The 20986-nt window shown below is 35.5% G+C and overlaps 1 protein-coding gene across 1 annotated transcript; it reads right to left on the reverse strand.

Annotated features, from left to right (window-relative positions):
* Positions 1–7147: 7147 nt before the first annotated feature.
* Positions 7148–7636, reverse strand: LOC132266235 (uncharacterized). The gene is made up of 2 exons (XM_059767088.1): positions 7306–7636; positions 7148–7164 (listed from the first exon to the last, which is right to left on the reverse strand). Exons 1-2 carry the CDS (start codon positions 7634–7636, stop codon positions 7148–7150), a joined length of 348 nt encoding a protein of 115 aa, XP_059623071.1.
* Positions 7637–20986: the final 13350 nt, after the last annotated feature.

Genomic DNA, 20986 nt, shown 5'->3' on the forward strand with positions numbered 1-20986 from the left:
TTAGCCTTGAGGGAAGCTATCTCTAGGAAAAGCTTCTCGTATTCTTTTGCAATGACAACAGAGTATGTAGTGCCCTAATAAATAAATAAATAGTGGCAAATAGTTAAAAAAGAAAGGGATGCACATGATAAGGGTAAAGTCTCTCCTGGCTATTTAGATGAAGAAATTTTCGTGAAAGCTCAGCTATCGAAAGGTTTTGCAGTCTGGTAGAGTCATCTTTTACCACCATTTTATGTAACCTATCATACGCGACACTAGCGTTATCAAGAATCAATTCCCCTTGGGAAAAGGCTTGGTTGGTCGAAGTCGACACCGAACCAAAACTCTCGAATCCCGTAGGAACCCACCAAATTTACCGAAACCTAAAGATATAGGAGTAGGTCCTAATAACACTCCAAAGCTTGAAGATCTACCCTAATGTTCCTCTCCTACCCTTCATAATTTTTTGGAAGTAGGAGTAAAGGGAAGATTACTTGACTGGACTTGGGCTAAAAGTCTTTTATTTTAAATGAATAAATAAAATAAATTTCCCTCAATTTTTTTTTTTTATTTAAAAAATACTGTTCCAGCAAACAATACCGGCGAAACTGTTCCCGAGGGAACAGTGCCGAGGTCTAAAAAAAAATAAAAAAAATAATAATAATTAATTAAAATATTTTTTACTGTTCCAGTGAACAGTACCGAGGGCCCAAAAAAAAAAATTTTAAAATATTTTTTACTGTTTCAGTGAACAAATACCCACTGCACTGTTCCCTCGGGAACAGTGCCAAGGGCAAAGAAAAAAAAAAAAAGAAGTTTAAAATTTTTTTTTTTACTGTCCAGGAACAGTACCCGCAGCACTGTTCTAGAGGGAACAGTGCCAAGCGTTAAAAAAAAAAAATTTTGTAGCACTACCCAAGGGTTAAATATATATGTATATATATAAATCTTTACCTATAGGATCTGAATTACTCCAAAAACTTGGAAATTTTCCGTACGCAATGGAAATAAAAAAGAAATGACTCTTCCAGCCTTTATTGTTTTCAGGAGTTGCAACAATGAGGAATATCTTCTTCGATCTACACTGGAAGTATCAAAAGTTATCATTTTTCTTGGGATAATAAAAATGCAAGAATTGATTTATTGTTAGGCGACCATTGCCACACCTTCCCCAAAAAATCAAACAGCCTATAATAATTCTCCATGAATTATGGGTAATTTGAGAAGGAGCTATCTTCAGATGGAAAAGTAAATCTTCTACAAATGGATAAATCAGAAAACGTAAACCAGCAGTAAAAGTCAACTCGAAAAAGCATACCTCACCCAAATGAACAGAAGAACATATATCCTCTAGTTTGGGTTTGTGAAGGTGAATAGGTGAAGGAATGAAATATTTAAATCTAAAATTATGTAAATTATCATCCTTAATTAAGGATTCTCCTTTACGTGGGGGTTACTTGGAAAAAGCAGTCCTTGGTCTTGAGGGGTAATCAACACCAGATTCGCCAGCATAATCATGATCAAGTTTTTCAACACTTTCAGAATTTAAGTCTTGAGATTAGGATTCAACATTCAAATTATCTTCATGCACAGACATGATGAGATTGTGGATATCGTGAAAACAGCAAAACCACTCTGGAATTACACCAACAACCCGACAGAGACGACTGGACTCAACTAGGTATCTCGTAAATTGAGGTTTGGAAGAATCAGAGTAAAAACGATAATGACTACAACGATTGTAATGACCCGGTCATTTTCTTTTCTTTTTCTTTTTCAGTAATTTCTTTTTTTTCATCTTTTTCCTATTTCGCCTTTTTTCCCGTTTATCGTTTTTCTTTGCATAATGATTAGTGCTGAAAAGTGCGCTTTTAAACCCCTTAAGCGAGGGTATTTTAGTCCATTTATCTATCTTTATTTACCCGTTTTAGTACTTATTTGTGTTTTTGTCTATTTCAGGTCAATAATGTTAAAACGAGCTAAAAATGGTTTCTTAAGGCCTTTTTGGAGTCAAACGAAGTCTTAGTGAGAATTTGGAGCAAAAGGAGGCTGATTTGGAGCAAAAAGGAGGTTGATGCTGAAAGCTGAAAAGTGAGATCGATCGAACTCTGATCGATCGAACTTTTCTTAGATCGATCGAACTATTCGCGAAGGTTATTAACAAACAGATCTGAATCTCATTTCGAACCAACTCGGGCAGAGCTTCAAAGAAGAGATTCTAGGGCTGAGTTCTCACATATTTGGGCTCTCAAAGCCTTGTATATAAGAGGGATTCAACTTTTTTTGTTTAGAGATTCATTTTTTAGATTGTAATTTCTATATTCTCTTTAGTTTCTCTCTCTAGAAAGTTAGAGATTAAGGTTAGAAGAAAAGAGGGAAGTGGAGGCACATCTCAAGATCCATATTTAGATCCACTCTCTCTCTCTCTCTAGAGCTTCAAAGAAGAAAAAGAAGAAGATGGAGCCATGTTTGGAGCTTACCCTTGAGGGTTTCATGACCACATCTACCTCGTCCATGATTGGCTAGATCTACACTTAGGGCTTGGATGAGCCCTAAGTCTTGTGTAATCTAAACCCTTGTATTTCTATTTTTGGGGATTTATATATATTGTTGTGATTAGTGTTCTAGCCTTGTGAATTTAATGAATCTTGGTATGTTTCTATGATATCTATAGTTTAATTCTTCCTATTAATTCGCTAGTTTATTTACATATCTATGTGTGATTAAATTAGGAATTATTTCTTACATGATTCATATGGATTAATTCTTTCTATTGATTCTCTATTTGATTACATGTTGTATTATGTGTGATTATTTGGGGAATTGATCTCTACACTAGATTCTCTATGTTGGTTGTATGTCTATGTGTGATTAATTAAGGATTTAGTGATGGCTAAACATGGGTTTTCATTGAATGGGTTTGTCAATTAATTTAATGGATTATTCTTATGCTTGATGGTTTGTTCTACAATTTAATTCATGCTTGTAGGTAGGTAGATAACCTATACTTGAGTTGATATTCCATGGCTTATTATTACAAATTCTATGATTCTCTAGATTGAAGTGTGCTACAATTGTGACTAGTTTGATGGGTCATGCTTAGAATTGATGGGTTTTTCTACACTTAGTTTATTTGTTGGTTAGGTAGACAATTCATACATGAATTTGATGGTCCATGCTTAATATTGCAATTGGTAGTCGCATTTTGTTCACAATAATGTATTCCCCATTAATAGAAAGCAAGTGGTTAATTACACGAGCTTAGTGGTGATTCCAACACCCTAAGACATCTCTTCATATCTCTTAAATCCCTATCTCAACTTAGTTTTATTTTAATTGCATTTTCATTAATTGAAGTAGTTTAATCATTTCGTCAGATCTCTTTGCAATCTTGTGATACATTAGAGTCAAAGTTAAATTCCAACACGTCTAATCTCTGTGGACAATCCCTACTCACTATACTTCATTAGTTGTAGTAGTGTTTTTTATAAATGTAAATTTGACTAGAAAAGCTTCCGAAACCACATTCATATTTTGACTTTGCGAATCGGTCTCTCACATTAAAAAGTCCGGTTTCTAAACACTTGGAAAGGGGCTCGTCACATAACCTCACTTTTTGTGCTCGGATTTGATTCCGGCTTTGTATGCATCCATAATATTTGATGTTCAAGATATTTGTATTTTTACTTTCTTAGGAAAGCATGCTAGCTACTTGTTTTTTCGTAAAGGGCATGGATGCATAGTTTCTTGGAAACATTCTTGATTTTTGGGGTTTTAGTGTAATTATGTAAAGTAATTATTTTTCATCTTAGGGACCATTTTGTAATTTAATTTGGAAGATATTTTGGAAAATGACTTTTTTACAATTTTTGAAAAGTGTGACAAGTGTCACATTATCATGGAGCCATTTGTTGGCATTGGGGTGGAATTACTTGGAAGCATAATCTTGTGACATGTGGAGGGTGGAGATTCACCCACCTGTTGGCCTAGGATAAGTGCACTTGTTGGCTTGGATGGTTGACAAGTGTAGGCTTAGGATTAAGCCTAAGAAGGAGCCATGGATTAGTGACAAGTGTAGGTTCCAAATTTAGTCTTGCATTAGTGTGTGTGTGAGAGGTAGTGTAAGAGTACATAGTGAGTGAAGGAATACTAGATCCTCCACTCACCACATTCATTTCATCTTTCTCACTCCCATTATTCTCAAAACCCTAACCTAGCCACCATTAAAAAAAAGCTTGGCTCAGAGCTTATTACTTCATTTTGGCCCCCTTCCACTCACCTTAGACTTTAAACCTTGGGAAGTAAAAGTTTCCTCTCACTCTCTTCTACAAAACCCTAGTTTATTTTTCCATTCTATGTTTGGTTGCTTTGGATTATAGAGATTCAATTCTCTATTGAGGTAGGGGTGGTAGTATGTTTATACTTTAAGTGTTTTATATTCCTTTGGGGTTTAATATATATTGTGTACATGCTTTTAGTATTGTAGTCTTGCATATTATAGGAAATCCTCACTTTTGACTTAGGATTTATTAATTTATGCATGTATGATATGAATTTATCATGTGTAGAATTATTATGGTTATATCCAATTCTTATTGACTTGAATTGCTATATTTATTGTGGTGATAATTCTATATTTTTGTTGATTACTATTGGTAATTATTTTAGACGCCTATTACTACAATGCTATAATCTAGTATATAAAACTTATTGTTGTGGTGTGATTTAAATTGATAAGTTAATGGTAATATATTGTACATTATATCATGATGAAGACTTGTCATTTATTATGCCATTCTAGATTTGGAACCCTAAGAGGTTTGTGTGGTTTCAAATTACTTGTGCATGGAAAGTGGTTTATGTGATACCCCTTGATTCTAGATCCATGGGTGATCAAGTCTGAGCAGAGATCCGAGGGATACCAAACAATAAAATACGTAAATGAATACAGAATACAAAAGAAATATCTAAGAATAAATAAAATAGCAGAAAAGAAAACTAAATAATAAAATCTCCAAATAAAAGAATTCTAAATATTAAATCATTACAACTCGGGAATCCATCTAGTGAACCCTTAATGATAATCCAACTAACTTAACTGAAAATAATTATAATCATAAACTAAAACATGAAAAGAGTCCTACGTAGAACCGGAAGAATGATGTGGACCATCTCTGCTCAGCACGGACAAACTCTATGTCTGGAACTGACAAATACTTGAAAAAAATAATAGTGGGACAGGTCCACGAATAAGTTCTTTCTACGATAACACAAATAGAGACCGAAAAACTATACATCCATAGCTAACCCATGCAATAACTATATAATCCATACATATATATACACACTAAAGGAACCTTACTAGACTATAGGGTTGCCTCAACTTGAATAGTAGGCAACATGCAAAACGCATATGTAGTGGGCATGAGTACCTAGATCTACCAGGGCATACAACTGCACTATATCTAGCTACACATTATTGACAATATACGCACCTTATTCACTGATCCTGAGACTCAAGCTCATATAGTGGTACCATAAATATATACTTATAATCTATCCACATCCAAAGTAGTGCCGCTCAACTGTTCATTGCCTTGACATGACATAAGTATAAATATCCAGTAATCCAGTTAGTCATTCAACTTGTTCAGTTGACCTGACACAAATATAAGTAGGTCTTAACATTTTAGTTAATCCGTTCCCTTATATAATAGGTATGACTTAACTGATAAGTTAATCCATTCCTAGAGTGCCACCAGCCTATACTGGTGCACTAAATCCATACAATCCAATAATTGATGTAATAATTTCAGAAGTTCATCAAATAATCCAAAGTTAAACATAATAATATTATATCATGCTAACACAAAATAGGATAACTTATAATTTGTTAAAGCTTCCTATATCACATATCCTACACATACTGAATCTTAAACATATTGATATATTTTGCTATACAATCACTTAAGCATTCTCCATACTTTGTTTAAAATTTATTTAAATCATTCCTAGTCCTTAATTGATGTTCAAGACAGCTCAAGTTAAGTATAAAATCCCTACAACGCTGTTTCTGAGACTTCTCCAGGCAAGGCTCGAGCTTTTGTCTCAATTGCTCGAGCACCCTATCCAAGGCTAGAGCATCCTACTTCAGGCTCAAGCTTTACAACCAATTGCTCGAGCTTATCCTTACAATTGCTCAAACTTTACAACCAATTGCTTGAGCTTCACAACCAGTTGCTTAAGCTTTACAACCAAGTGCTCGAGCTTTTCATCCCAAGGCTCGAGCTTTTCCCCCAAGGCTCGAGCACTGTAACAACGGTCCAAACACTGTTACGCTAATCAACCCAGAATATCACAGTGCTTTCATTCTTTATTTGTTTCAGGAATCCTAGGCATGTTTCTACATTCCATCAATATACAGATATGAAAGCATTGTATACAACATGAAACAAAACATAATGTAATCCCATAAATCATAAATTTGTCAACTTATACACCAGAACAAACATGAACAACAAGTTTATGAAACCTAGTTCTAGATTTAATTAAAACATGAATTCCAATTTTAATTAATGTTTTAAACATCCCTAAAGTTATACTAGAGGTATATAGATTACTGATCTAAGGAGAAGTGTAGAACAGAGAACTTGCCTTTAGAATTTGATAAAACCCTAGCCTCATTTCTTCTTCCTCTCCCTCCTTCCTCATTCTCTCTCTAAAATAATAAACATGATATATTTTCTAGCCCCTTTTCCAACCCTATAGAGACATATATAGAGGCTACATATAAACCCTATTCCTTTTCCCAATCCACATCTAATTAAGAAAGAGAAAATAAACTAAAAACACTAAAAAGGTAACTAAAAAAAAAAATTACGTATAATCTATGTATATTATTTTTATCCAAATAAAATAAATATATTAGATTATCTCCAAAGGACCTTCTTTAAGTATATATTATTTAATTATACCCCTTCTCTAAGCAGTTCATGGAACTTAATTGGTTGGCCCGTAACTACTATTCATAACCATTAAAATAAAATAAAATAAAATAAAACCATCATTTAAAACATTAATTCCTAACATTATTTTTAAAGAAAATACCCAACATTTAAATAAACAATTACATATCAAAACACCTAACATTTAAGTAAACAGAAACACATCAATAAATAGGTATTCCTAATAAAACACATAATCAGTTAAAGAATCAAAACACAATTAAATAATTAATAAAAATACCAAGACTATCCTTTTAAAATTAGGGGTATTACGTTCTTTCCCCCTAACAAAAGAAATTACATTCTCGGAATTCACCCTTACCTTCATCCATGATGTCTGGAAAGGTTGAGCGAATGATGTCCTCCCGTTCCCAAGTAGATTCAGCCTCATTGTGATGACTCCCCTGGATACGTACTAAAGGAATGACCTTATTACGAAGAATTTGATTGATACGGTCGACAATACGATAGGGTGGTTCCACATAAGTTGCATCCGGCTGCAACTCAATCTTACCAATGTCAATATGCTGATAACAATCCTCATCGCGAAGAAATTTCCGCAACATAGAACTATGGAACATATTATGGACACGATCTAAATGGTCCAGAAGTGCTAAGCGATAAGCCACTGCTCCAATTCGATCCGTATTCATAAGAGGACCGACAAAACGGGGTGACAACTTCCCTTTCTTCCCAAAGCGCATTACTTCTTTCATAGAAGACACTTTGAGTAAAATATGAGACACTTTAAGTAAAACATGATCTCCCACCTGAAACTCTAATGCACGAGTATGATGATCTACATAACTCTTCTACCTACTCTGGGCAGTGCACATACGATCCTTAATAAGAGCAATATTTTCAGAGGTATCCTTAATAAACTTAGGACCCAAAAATTTGTGCTCACCAACCTCCATCTAACAAATAAGAGATCGATAAAGCCTTAAATAGTGTCATACTAATAGTCTTCTGAAAACTATTGTTATATGCAAACTCCACAAGTGGCAAATAGTCCTCCTAGAAACCCTTAAAGTCAAGGACACAAGAACGAAGCATATCCTCCATAATCTGATTAACTCTCTCGGTTTGTCCATCAGTTTGAGGATGGTAAGCAGTACTAAGATGTAACTCTGTATCCAAAGCCTGCTGAAAACTCTTCTAAAATCTTAACACAAAGCTCGAATCCCTGTCTGATATAATAGATAACGGAATGCCATGTAATTTCACAATCTCTGTAATGTATAGTCTCGCCAACTGCTTCAAAGTGAAGTCAGTCCGAATAGGCAAGAAATGAGCTGATTTAGTCAACCTATCAATGATAACCCAAATGGAATTGTGATCCTTAAATGAATTAGGCAATCCCTCTACAAAATCCATAGAAATGCTCTCCCATTTACACTCCGGTATAGGTAGTGGCTGTAGAGCTCCTGGCGACCTCTGATGATCAATCTTGACCATCTGACAAGTACTACATTGAGAGACAAAAATAGCAATGTCCTTTTTCATACCTGCCCACCAAAACTGCCGCTTTATATCCTGATACATTTTGTCTCCTCCTTGATGAACCGAAAACTCAGAATGATGAGTCTCCGTCATCACATCCTTCCTTAAATCATTAGCATAAGGTACTACTAAATGCCCTTTATACCTTAAACCTCTTTTAGTCCCAATATAGTAAAATGGAACTTCTCCAGAAGCTATCTCTGCAACCTTATCAATGCATTGCTGATCTGTGAGTTGTGCCTTCAAAAGCTTATGAATGATTGAAGGTGTAACTACCATGCATGCCATAAAAGCATCAAACAACTAATCCACAGTCTTCAACGCATTCCATTTAGTAGCGAACAATACAGAAAGACTCCCGGAAGGTTGACGACTGAGTGTATCTACCACCACATTTGCTTTCCCTGGATGGTACTGTATAGAGAAATGATAATCTTTCACAAACTTTAACCATCTGTGCTGTCTCATATTCAGCTTTTGCTGAGTGAACAGATACTGCAGACTTTTGTGATCACTAAATAATCTGAAAGATTCTCCCAACATATAATGCCTCCAAATACGTAAGGCAAAGACTACAACTGCCAACTCCCAATCATGTGTTGGATAATTAAGCTCATGAGGCTTAAGCTTACGAGATCCATATGGAATTGGTCGCTCCTCCTACATCAAAACACACCCTAGAGCTTGCAAAGAAGCATCTGTGTAGACAAGATACTTTATCCCTGTAATGACTCGGTCATTTTCATTTCTTTCCTTTTTCTCAGAATTTTACGGATATTTTTTTTTTTCCGTTGTTCTTTCTTTTCTAAGTTCAGTTTCTCATCACTTAGTGTCGTCTCGAGTGCTCAGAAATAGTTTTTGAGACTCCTTTCCTTGGATTGACAACTTCCTTTAAGGACCGAGTCATTTCCATATTTTCACTTTTTTGACAGTATTCACTTTTCGTCTTTTTCTCTATTTTGTCTTTTCTTTGTTTGTCACTTTTTGGCACAACCTCACTTCTCATGCTTGAAGTTATTTTTTGACTTCACATGCCCTCATCCTAAGTGGTTTTCACGAAATACGTATCTTTACTTTTGCAGAAAAGTACTCTAGTTGCTCCTGGTGTCCGTAGGGGCATGGATGCACAGTTCTTTAGAATCTTTTTCTTTTCTTGGGGTGTTTTCTTATTAATATCTTTTAAAGATATTTTATTTCAGGGGTTTTTAAGAAAATATTTTTTAAAGAAATTTTCATTCTGGGTCATTAGTGCAGTTAACCCTTTTTAGATGGGCCATTTTGCAATTAACAAAAGTTATTGTAAAATACCTCGTTTTGAGCCTGGATCCTCGTACAGGATTCATTTTCTCATTTTGTCAAGTCGTGTACTCTTAGAAATTCCTTCTGGTCATTTTTCTCCAGTTTCAGGGTTTCTGGACCCGGTTGCCGCCGAACTTGTTCGGAGCATATCTCTATGCACGGGACTCAGTTTTTGACGTTTTTTCTTCTGTTGTTCATATTTTCTCATTTTGGTTCTTTTTTATTAACAGAGTTTCATCATTTGAGCACGTACGTCTGCTCAAATTTCACTTTTCCGGACCTGGGGACCCTTTCGGGGCACTTTTAAGGTTTTACTATAAATATAATGTCTTAAAGTCAAAAATTAGATTTTCCATCATCTTTCTCCCTCTTTGGCTGGCAGCCATGGCAGCCCCTTTGGCTGCCACCTTTTCTTCTTCTCCTCCAATTGATTTTTTTTGTAAAAAGCTTCGAGCCTTAACGTTTACTGCTCGCCTTGATGACGTGGATCTTTCCCCCTTATTAGAACCCATTTCTGACCATTTTTGAGTTCAGGTTTCAATTTAAAGTTTGGATTTTCATGGTACCTCCTTGGTGTTTAATGGTCCTCTCGTTGTCCCCGACATAACCCCAAAGTATCGTCGGATTCAGAGCACTTTTCATTCGGTGGGGATTTGAGATTTTTATCTCAAATTGAGGTAGGGGGTGTTATAGTTTATTATTCTTGATGTATTGCATGCTAGTGATGTTTATGCAACTTATTTACATGCTTTGATATAAAATCTAGAAACTTTATTATTTATTTTTCTTGTATGAGATTTGATTCTCCCGGTTGGTTATAGCTTAGTTTATACACGTGGCATGATATTAAATTACCCCATGATATGATCATTGACATATATTAAATTGAGAGCATTTAGACAATATTAAAGATTTTATTTAATATTTTTGTTGAATGAAAGATTACTTCATGTGGCCTTAACTAGCTTGAAATTAACATGTGTTGTTATATTATATTAGGCCCTAGCAAGCTCTTCAACATAGGTAAATTTGAGAGTAATCGGAGATGTTTTGAAATCTAGTAATATTTAATTAATTTGATTAATTAATTTATTCTATGTGCACAATTCACTCCATTGGATTTCTGACTTGATATTATTGATGTGCATTCTATATACTTTCACATATATTTAATCGAGAACATTTGATTAGGTTTTGAAACCCTTCATTTAATTATTTTCTAGTATTAAAGTTTAATACTCATGGCCGTATCTTGCTTAGAATTCACTTGTATCATGTTTTTAAATCAAGTCTTGACATGTTGTATAATATATATTAATTTGAGATCATTTTGATGAATTTCAAAATCTAGAGATTTTAATTAAATGAATTAATTAAAATCCATTCAATGGTCCCATGAGTTTGATTAAGTTTCTAATTAGGTATTCATGTTTTCCTTGACAAGTTCCTTCACGTGTATGAATTTGAGAATAATCGGATAAGTTGAGACTTACATTTACTTATCTTCCTTGTATGGAACTTAGTTCACATGGTTGTAACTTGTATTTCATAGAGCTTTTAGCTTTTTATCATGTATCTAGACTCCTTGTATCTTGGTTTCATTAATGTACTTCATAGACTTGAATAATTATCTTAGAATGGTTTAATTACTCATATGTTGTTTAGTAAGTAATTGAATCATGTATCTTATACTTGTGGTATATTTACTTTAATGGATTTCTTGTACTATATATCTTGATTCTAGTTTATATAGATGCACACTATGATTTCTTGACATTTCACATGCCATCATAGTTGAGAACTTAGGGCATGACTTGTATGTTCCAAAATCTTGGTTGTGCATGAAACGTGGTTAATGCATTTCTTGTATTTTGATACAATCTTGACTTGCACAACTTGTTAATTTTGGGACTTGGGATATCAATCAAGAGTTGACATGGCTAGGACTTGGTTCTAGTATGGAGACAGAGAGAGCTCCCTACACTATAGTGCGCACTAGGGGAAGGTACCCGTGGGTTAGTAGCCCTAAAGTGATCCCAAGAGTACGGGTTTAATCCGGGCGATATCTGAGTATCCACATTGGTTGATTTCACTCTTTAAATTTCAAGTTGCTATTCCTTGAAGATTTAAAACTTGTCGTGTTATGTGAAATGCTCTAATCTTGTTTCATTACATAGATATTATGCATTATCCTTGATTTTATGTATTCTTCTTATTGTGTTAATTGGAATGTTCCAATCATGTAAATTGCATTGGCAATATGATCTTTGTATTCTAGTATCTTCTTGTCGTGTTGTATGAATTATTCCAAATCATGCTCAATTGTATTTACAATGTAATTCATGTTGATCTATATTCAAGTATCCTTCTTATCGTGTTCTTTGGATTATCCCAACCTTGATTCGTTTCATATATGTATATATATCATGATTCTTGTTGATTTATATTCTACGGTAGCTTAGGATGCTCCCTGAGTCTCACCTTTGACATAGACGTTAGGTGGCATAACCCTTTTGAATTGTTCCATGTTAATGTAAAAATCTATAAGAAATCAAGTCGATGCATGCTCATTTCCTACGAGTAAACTTGTTTACTCACCCTGAAGTTACTGGGGGTATTGTTCAGGTACAGGATTCAAGACTCTGAGATTTGTACTTACCTTAGGAGGGTTGGAGATTTGATGTTTCCTTCAAAGTATTCTTGTTCACATGTAAGTGTTATCATGTTTAAGTTTTGCTTGTAAAGATGTACTACGTAGTTAGGTTCAATATGCCATTCTTGCCTTACTATATGTAAAGTGTACTTAGACACACTATTTGGAACCTATTTGATATGTATGATTTGAGGCCGAAGGCCACAAACTTTAAAGTTCAAGTGTATGTATTTAAATTTCAAGTTTTGTCTTCAAAATGTATTTTTTTCTAACTTTGAGGTTTAGTATATGATTTGGAGTAAACGTTATGTAATGAGGCCATGGGCCATGGTAATACACTTAAATACTTAAAGTACACTTGTTGGCATGCATACATAGCTTAAAACCTTTATTTTTGAACCAAATCATCATGGGATTTGAGGCTTGGGTTAAACCTCAATGTTCTTGAGATGTAGCAGGCCTTACAACAGCTTTTCGAGGAGTTTCGGTCGCCCAAAACTCCATTTCGGTCACCCAAAACTCCATTTCGGTCGACCGATGGCTTTTGGAAACTTCATTGCACAGTTAAGCGCTTGTTCTAATAGCCTTTTTCACTATTTGGACCCAGTTCGGTCGATCGATGGCTTATTTCGGTCTACCGAAACAACCTTCCCTTAATTTCAGATTTTTCATGAAATTTTTGCCTAGTTTGGTCATCCAAAACTCTATTTCGGTCAACCTAAAAAACCCACATTCAGCTGCCCTTTTAGATTTTGTAACAACACTGTTGTTCCGACTTCAAACGGCCATATCTTCTTCATTTCTAACCCAAATGGGGTGATTCTTGAGCCTAAATTCATGGATTTTGAGTAAAATTTCCAATGGTATCAAATTCATTCTCAGATTCAAATCATAGTGGGAGATATTAATATTTTAGTGAGACAGTGTCAGATTTCGCTTGAACCGGGAATGGGCGTCTTGTGGGATTCTTGGCCAAAGTTGTTAGAACCTCTTGGAATGTTGTGAAATGATTAGTTTAGATTGTGTGGACCTCATTTGACTTATTTAGAGTCAAATCTCCCTTTTCAATTGTAAATTGACCATTTTGGCCTTGATTAACGGTTTTGCTCGTTTATCTTTATCTTATCGTTTCCCCTTCGTTCGGACTCTGAATCATGCAATTCTTGAGTCCATCTTGATTAGTTTTTAATTGACTTTCTAGTGATGTGCTCGGTGGCACCCGAATTCATAGTTTCTGAAATAACCATTTTGCCTATGGGGGCTTACTTGTCATAATTCTGATCTTTTGCTTCCACGTCAGTTCTTATTGAGTTTCACAACCTCATGGAAGGTCATCAAAGTGTCTTAGAGGCATTTAGTGCTTTTGGAGACCGTTGTTTTATTTCTTGCTTCCGCATCTGGATCCGTTATCGGGTTAATCTTCGGTTTATCACTGACCCACCGGGTTGAATAAAAACTCGGGTCGTTATAATCCCGCTCTATGGAGTAGACAGAACTGGTGTAGAAGTCAACTTACTTTTTTAGCTCATCAAAAGCTTTCTGATAGTGTTCATCCCACATGAACCGTACACCCTTCTTAGTCAAATGAGTGAGTGGTCCCGCTATCTTCGAGAGCCCCTGAATGAATCTACAATAGTATCCTGCTAGTTCCAGAAAACTCCATATCTCTATAAGTTAGGTAGGTTGTCTCCATTCCACCACTGCTAAAACCTTGGCCGGATCCACCGCTATCCCCTTTTCTGACACTACATGATCCAGAAACTTTACTTCTCGCTGCCAAAATTCACACTTCTCAAATTTGGCATATAAATGGTGTTCACGAAGTGTCTGCAGCACTATGCGAAGATGTCTAGCATGACCGTCCTCCGAGTTAGAATAAATCAAAATATCATCTATGAAGACGATAACAAATTGATCTAAGTAAGCCCTGAAGACTTTGTTCATTCAATCCATAAAGACTGCTGGTGCATTAGTTAATCTAAAAGGCATGACACGAAACTCATAAGATCTATATCTCGTGAGAAACGTTGTCCTAGGCACATCCTGCTCCCTAACCCGAAGTTGATGATATCCAGAACGTATATCAATTTTAGAGAAGTATGTAACTCCCGTTTATCTGATCAAAAAGATCATCGATCCTGGGTAGAGGGTACTTATTATGAATAGTAACCTTATTTAACTCTCTATAATCAATACACAGGCCAAGTAAACTATCTTTTTTTTTTCACAAACAGAACCGGTGCTCCCCAGGGTGAAGTACTCCTACGAATAAACTGGCTGAGTAATTATTGAATCTGATCTCTCAGTTCACGCATCTCCATGGGTGCCATCCGGTATGGTGCCCTAGCAATAGGCGTAGTGCCTAGAACTAAATCAATAACAAAGTCTATCTCTCGACTAGGTGGCAACTCTGGAATTTCTTGAAAAACATCTGGAAACTCCTGTACAACTGGTATGCTATCCATTGATACAGTCATCTCCTCATCGGTCTCCTCCTCCATATGAAACAAATAGGTGCTAGCTGATTGTGTCTCGCAATAGAACGATTTTGTATAGGATAGCTCCACGTAAAGAGGATGTCAAACCCACAGGGAGATGAGATTTGCATTAGTCTTTATTTTAGTCCTAATGGTTTAAAGGTAACTTGGTTGGAAAGTTTGTTGGTTGTCACAATTTAACAAACTAAAATTAAAACAAAATATTTAACTAGAGCGAATTAAACTAAATTAAATGATCAGAAAGAGAGATCTTAGGGCTTTGACTTTACCACAATCATTATATTGTGGTCAATTGAATCAACTCTGGGAATTTAACCAATTATGTTTTCAAATGAATTGAACTCAATAACATTCGTTCAATTCGGAGTTTAAAGAAAAATATTTTACAAAATTAGTTAACTATAACCTATCTGCGGTTTGCGAGGACTATCCACCTACCTACTCTAACTACTTTGTAAACAGTCCACCTTTCCTAAGCATAGACTATTAAAACCTTTTTTTTCAAGAAACATTAGAGTACCGTTATATAACCTCTATTCTTGTGTCCGGTAGGGCTTCGCTAGATACCGCACAACAAAATAGGTTGGAAATAGAACATAAACTATTACATCTAAGACAAGGGAATAACATTTTATATTCTACTAAAGCATAAAAACCACTTGAGTTGTCTCAAGTGCTTATAGTCATATAATCAAGAAAACATCATATATTAAAATAAAATCCAAGAGTTAAAACAATCAAACCATAATATCAGATTGAATTACATCAGTGCCCTAAGAGATAGATTAGCTACTCATGATGAGGTCAGATGTAATGACCCTATCATTTTCATTCCTTTCCTTTTTCCTTAAATTTTTCAGATTAAATTTTTTCCATTGTCTTTTCCTTTTTGGGTTCGGTTTCTCGCCTCTTAGTGTCGTCTCAAGTGCTCAAAAATGGTTTCTGAGACTCTTTCCTTTGGATTGACAACTTCCTTTAAGGACCGAGTTATTTCCATATTTTTACTTTTTGGACACTATTCACTTTTCGTCATTTTCCCTATTTCGTCCTCATCCCTATTTCGTCTTTTCCCCATTTGTCAATTTTTGGCACAACCTCACTTTTCATGCTCGAAGTTAGTTTTTGACTTCACGTACCTTCGTTCTAAGTGGTTTCCACGAAATACATATTTTTGCTTTTGTAGAAAAGCTCTCTGGTTTCTCCCGGTGTCCATAGGTGCATAGATGCATAGTTTTTCATAATCTTTTTCTTTTCTTGGGGTATTTTTGTAAATAGCTTTTGAAGATATTTTATTTTAGGGGTTTTTAAGAAAATATTTTTAGAAGATATTTTCATTCCGGGTCATTAGTGCAGTTTTCAGTTTTTAGAGGGCCTATTGTGCAATTAATAAAAGTTATTGCAAAAATGCCTCGTTTTGAGCCTGGATCCTTGTATGGGATTCATTTTCACTTTTCCTTGAGTCATGTACTCTTAGAATTACCTTTTAGTCATTTTCCCCGAGTTTCAGGGTTTCTGACCCTAGTTGCCGTTGAACTTGTTCGGGGCATATCTCTTTGCTCGGGACTCAGTTTTTGATATTGTTTCTTTCATTGTTCATATTTTCTCATTTTGAATCTTTTTTGTTTATGGAGTTTTGTCGTTTGAGCACGTCTGCTTAAATTTCACTTTTTCAGACTCGACGGGGCCCTTTCGGGGCACTTTTAAGGTTTTCCTTTGTTAAAAAGCCATCTTCTCCTTTCATCAAGGACGACTAGAAGCATCCATGGCAGCCCAAGGGGGCTGCTTCTCTCAATTAAACCTTCTTCCCTCATCAAGGACGACCAGAAGCATCCATGGTAGCCCAAGGGGGCTGCTTCTCTCAATTAAACCTTCTTCCCTTTGTTAAAAAGTCGAAGTGCCTTCGCGTTTTGTGTTTGTCTTGACCACGCGCATCTTTCCCTCTTATTAGAACTCATTTTTGGCTAAATTTTGAGTTTGAGTTTGAGGTCAAGTTAGGATTTTGGTAGGTCCCCTTTGGAGTTTAATGTTCACGGCGTTGTCCTCGACAAAACCCTGAATTATTGTCGGATTCGGAGCCGTTTCATTTTGGTGGCTTTTGATATTTTCATCTCAAATTGAGGTAGGGGGTGTCTAAAGATTATATAAATGTTGTATTGATGATTTTAGAAGTTTATACAACTTGTATGCATGCTTTGGTTTAAGTTCTAGAATTTAATTTAATTATTTTTTATGATTTAATTCTCATGATGATATATAACTTGGAATTAAATTGTGGCATGCTAGAAAATTAGGCTTTGGTATGTTTGTTAACATATATTAAATTGGGATTATTTGAATGAGGACTGCAACTTTTATTTTATATTTTTCTTTTGTGAAAGATTAATTCCCATGGTTGTATCTTGCATGAAATCAACTTGTGATATGCTATTAAATTAAGTCTTCGCATGCTCTTTAACATACTTTAATTTTGGAGCATTTGGATGACTATGAAAATCTAGAGATTTTAATTAAAAGGATTAATTAAAATCTATTTAAAGGTTCCATTGGTTTAGTTAAGTTTTAACTTGTTATTGGTAGTGACTAGGACTTGTATTCTAGCATATGTTAAAGTGGGACCATTTGATGTTGTTTTAGAAATTAGGGATTCGAAATGTAATTTTTCTAACCTTGGAGATTTGACATGTCAAATTTTGTAAATGAATTGTAATAAGGCCGTGGGCCATTGTAGCATGTTTTAAATGCCATATTACACTTGCCTGTATGTTTACATCATCACATAATAGCATATAATTTAGTTCGATCATGCCACGGGGGATTCCAATGAGACTTAGGAATTCTCTTCATTTTTGGTGCATAGCAGGTTCATTCTTCACATTTTTGACCTGTTTCGGTCAACCGGTTGCTTGTTTCGGTCAATTGATGGCTTTTAAATTTCACTTGTACAGTAAAAATTCCAATTCCAATAGCCATTTTCAATCCCGAGCCACAAATCAGTCGGCCGGTTTGTCATTTCGGTCTACCGAAATGAAGGTTCATTCCCTTCTTTTTCTTTGCTCACTTCGGTCGACCGAAACATCATTTTAGACGACCGAAATGATGCTGTTTTGTGGGTGTTGCTTGGTTTGTTGCCTAGAAAGGTTAACTCCTGATGAGCACTGAAAAGTGCGCATTTAAACCCCTTAAGCTTAGGTATTATTGGACCTTTATCTATCTTATTTTCCCGCCTTAGATTAATTTCGTGCTATTTCCATTTTCAGGTACTTGTCCCCTAAATAAGCTAACTCAGCCAAATAAGAGCAGAAATGAAGCAATTCTGGGATGAATCAAAGAAAGGAGCAAAGTAGAGCAAAAGGAAGCTCAAAGGTGGAATTTCAGCATCTTTGATCGATCCAACATCAGTCTTCGATCGATCGAACTTCCATCGATCTCAGCACTTCAAGATAGATCCAAGCTATGATGACATTTTCAGAGATCCCAAAAGTTCGATTGATCTAACATCATTCTTCGATTGATCGAACTTTCTTGTCCTTATCCAGATGCCAGATCTTATCCAACTATACCACCCTACCAACCACTTTTGTCTTTTTCCCAAAAATATCATCAAAATATCTTAGATTTGTTTATATCCAAAAAGCGCCACCATTGAGGATCGATTTAACTTCAGTTCGATAGATCTCAGCCATGTTCGATCGATCCAAGTCTAAGGTTCAATCGATCGAACATCCTCCAGTGCGAAAAAGTTAAATTTCCAGCTCACAAAAAGTTGTCCTTTATCCAATCATTGGGGAATATTTGCTGTACGACCCCAGCTTATTTTGGGTGTCATTTGACCTACCTATATAAGGATAAGGATTACTTTTTACATCATAACACATCATATCATATCATACCTTGTAGAACTCTTGGAGAGGAAGCTTAGAGGAGGAGGAGGTTAGAGACACCATTGGAGACTCTTCATCAACCAAGGAACAGATCTCTACCATGGAGTTAGCCCTTGAGGGTTGGAGAAGCACTACCATGAGTGGCTAGACATCCTCTTAAGGCTAGAGTTAGCCCCAAGCTTGCTTTCTAAATCTTGATTTTGTGTACTATTGAGGGATTAGTGTTGTAATACATGTTTTGACACTTTTATAAATATAGATCTTGTTTATTCAATGATTTATGTGGTTTAATGCTTCCAATTGATCATTTCATTCTATCCATAAGTCTATATATGCTAGAATAGATGTTCATGTGTTTGTCTCTATTTCTTGTGTTATTGATGCATGTCTATGTGTATTAATGCCATAGATCTAGAGATTGTCAAAACATTATGCTTAATGGAATGCTTTGTAATTTTCTTGATGGTTCATACTCATTTCTTGATGGATTGTGCCTCTCCCTTAGCTTAATTAGTTTAATTTCATGTCATTAGCGTAATTGTAGTGTAGTGGTAGCATAGTTGTTAGATGGGAGGACAATCCATGCTTGTTGTTTGATGTTCTATACTTTTGAATGCAAGTAGCATATGTCTCTAACCTTGTGGTGTATTTGATTTGTGAGCTTAATGAAATGATTAACGACTTGCTAGATATATTGTGCTTTTCACATGCTATTTAGACAATTTATACTTAATTGTTAGATATATTGTGCTTTTTACATGTTGCTTAGACAATATATACTTAATTGGTCACCCTTGCTAATTGAATCAACCAAACACACACACACATTAATATTGTAACGCGCATTTCCCTCATTAGTCACTTGTTAAGGGTGTAGAAAAGTATTGTTTGGTGGTGACCTCTAAACCCCAAGATCTCTCTCTTACTTACTCTTTATTGCATTCAATTATTTAGTTTAATTTGCTCTCTAGTTTAATCAACCAACTAACTATTTGTTTGATTACTCGACCTATTAACCCTAATAGTGATTCCATAACCAATTTCGACTCCAATCCCTTGGGACGATCCCTACTCACCTTAACTATATTTTTAGTGAAGGTAGTAGTGGCTTTTATAAATGTAAAACTTAGCCCTCGCCTTAATGCACATTTTTAAGCTTATGGTGTAGCGACGCACCAACTCCACTTATTTGTTCGCATATAACTTTGTTGATCTTGTTTAAGCCATTGAATGGCATACGTAGTCTAGTTTGAATTAGATCTCATTCCTTTGGTTGTCATTGGTGCCATAAGGTACTATTGACCCTTTTCATTATAGCTTTCATTTTCGGTTATTTCCTTGAATTCTTTGAGTTCATGGAAGGTCACACTTGTGTCTTAGGGATAGTTATATCTCTAGAGACTTTGGTTTACCTTTTGCTTCCTCATCTCGGATCTGATTTGGGTCATCACAGGACATACTGGGTTGAATAAAACTTGGGTCATTATAGGTGGTATCAGAGCTCCTAGGTTCGAAAACCTTTGGATGACGGGTTTTTGGGTGCATATCATGCTTGTGTTGCCATGCTCTATGTGTTTATATACTTCATGATAACATGTTTTGGTCTGATAACATGTTTATGTACTTACGTGTTACATATGGTATGCCGTATGTTTAAGCATAATTCTATTATAATATAAGGAGCATGACATATGATGTATGATGACTAGATTTGTATATTCATAACTGTGTTACATATTTGGCATTACAGGGGGTTGGTCATTAAGGCACGAGTTGAGGTTGATGGTGATTGTAGTCATAATTTCTTGGTAGTTTAGGTCGTTGTTGACCTAGCGTTGGCTTTGGATAGGTAGAGGGTCACCTTTTGTTTAGGCTCTTGTGGGGTGAGCCATTAGGCACAACCATAGTGCTAGATTTGTTGGTTTTGGGCCATGAAAAGGTTATGGACCTCTTAGGATCCTTGATTGTTTTGGAAGGTTCCTCTGAGATTGCAATTTTTGTGGGCGGGTACATTTGTGGGCGGGTGCATGGCATTGTTGGTGTCTTCCGGAGCGTGTTCATAAAACAATACACAAAACTTTGAGTTTGGAAATTAGTGTCAAGTGGGAACCATAATTTAAATTTATAAACCGCTTAACACCTATACTACGTAGTATGAGTGAGAAGGGA

Source organism: Cornus florida, unplaced genomic scaffold, assembly GCF_030987335.1.
Source record: "Cornus florida cultivar Cherokee Brave unplaced genomic scaffold, ASM3098733v1 CherokeeBrave_3.0.0_Hap2_Chr07, whole genome shotgun sequence".
Classification (NCBI taxonomy): domain Eukaryota; kingdom Viridiplantae; phylum Streptophyta; class Magnoliopsida; order Cornales; family Cornaceae; genus Cornus; species Cornus florida.

Excerpts from the sequence above, each read along its gene's own strand:
- LOC132266235 (XM_059767088.1), bottom strand. The coding sequence starts at position 7,636 with ATGAATACGGATCGAATTGGAGCAGTGGCTTATCGCTTAGCACTTCTG.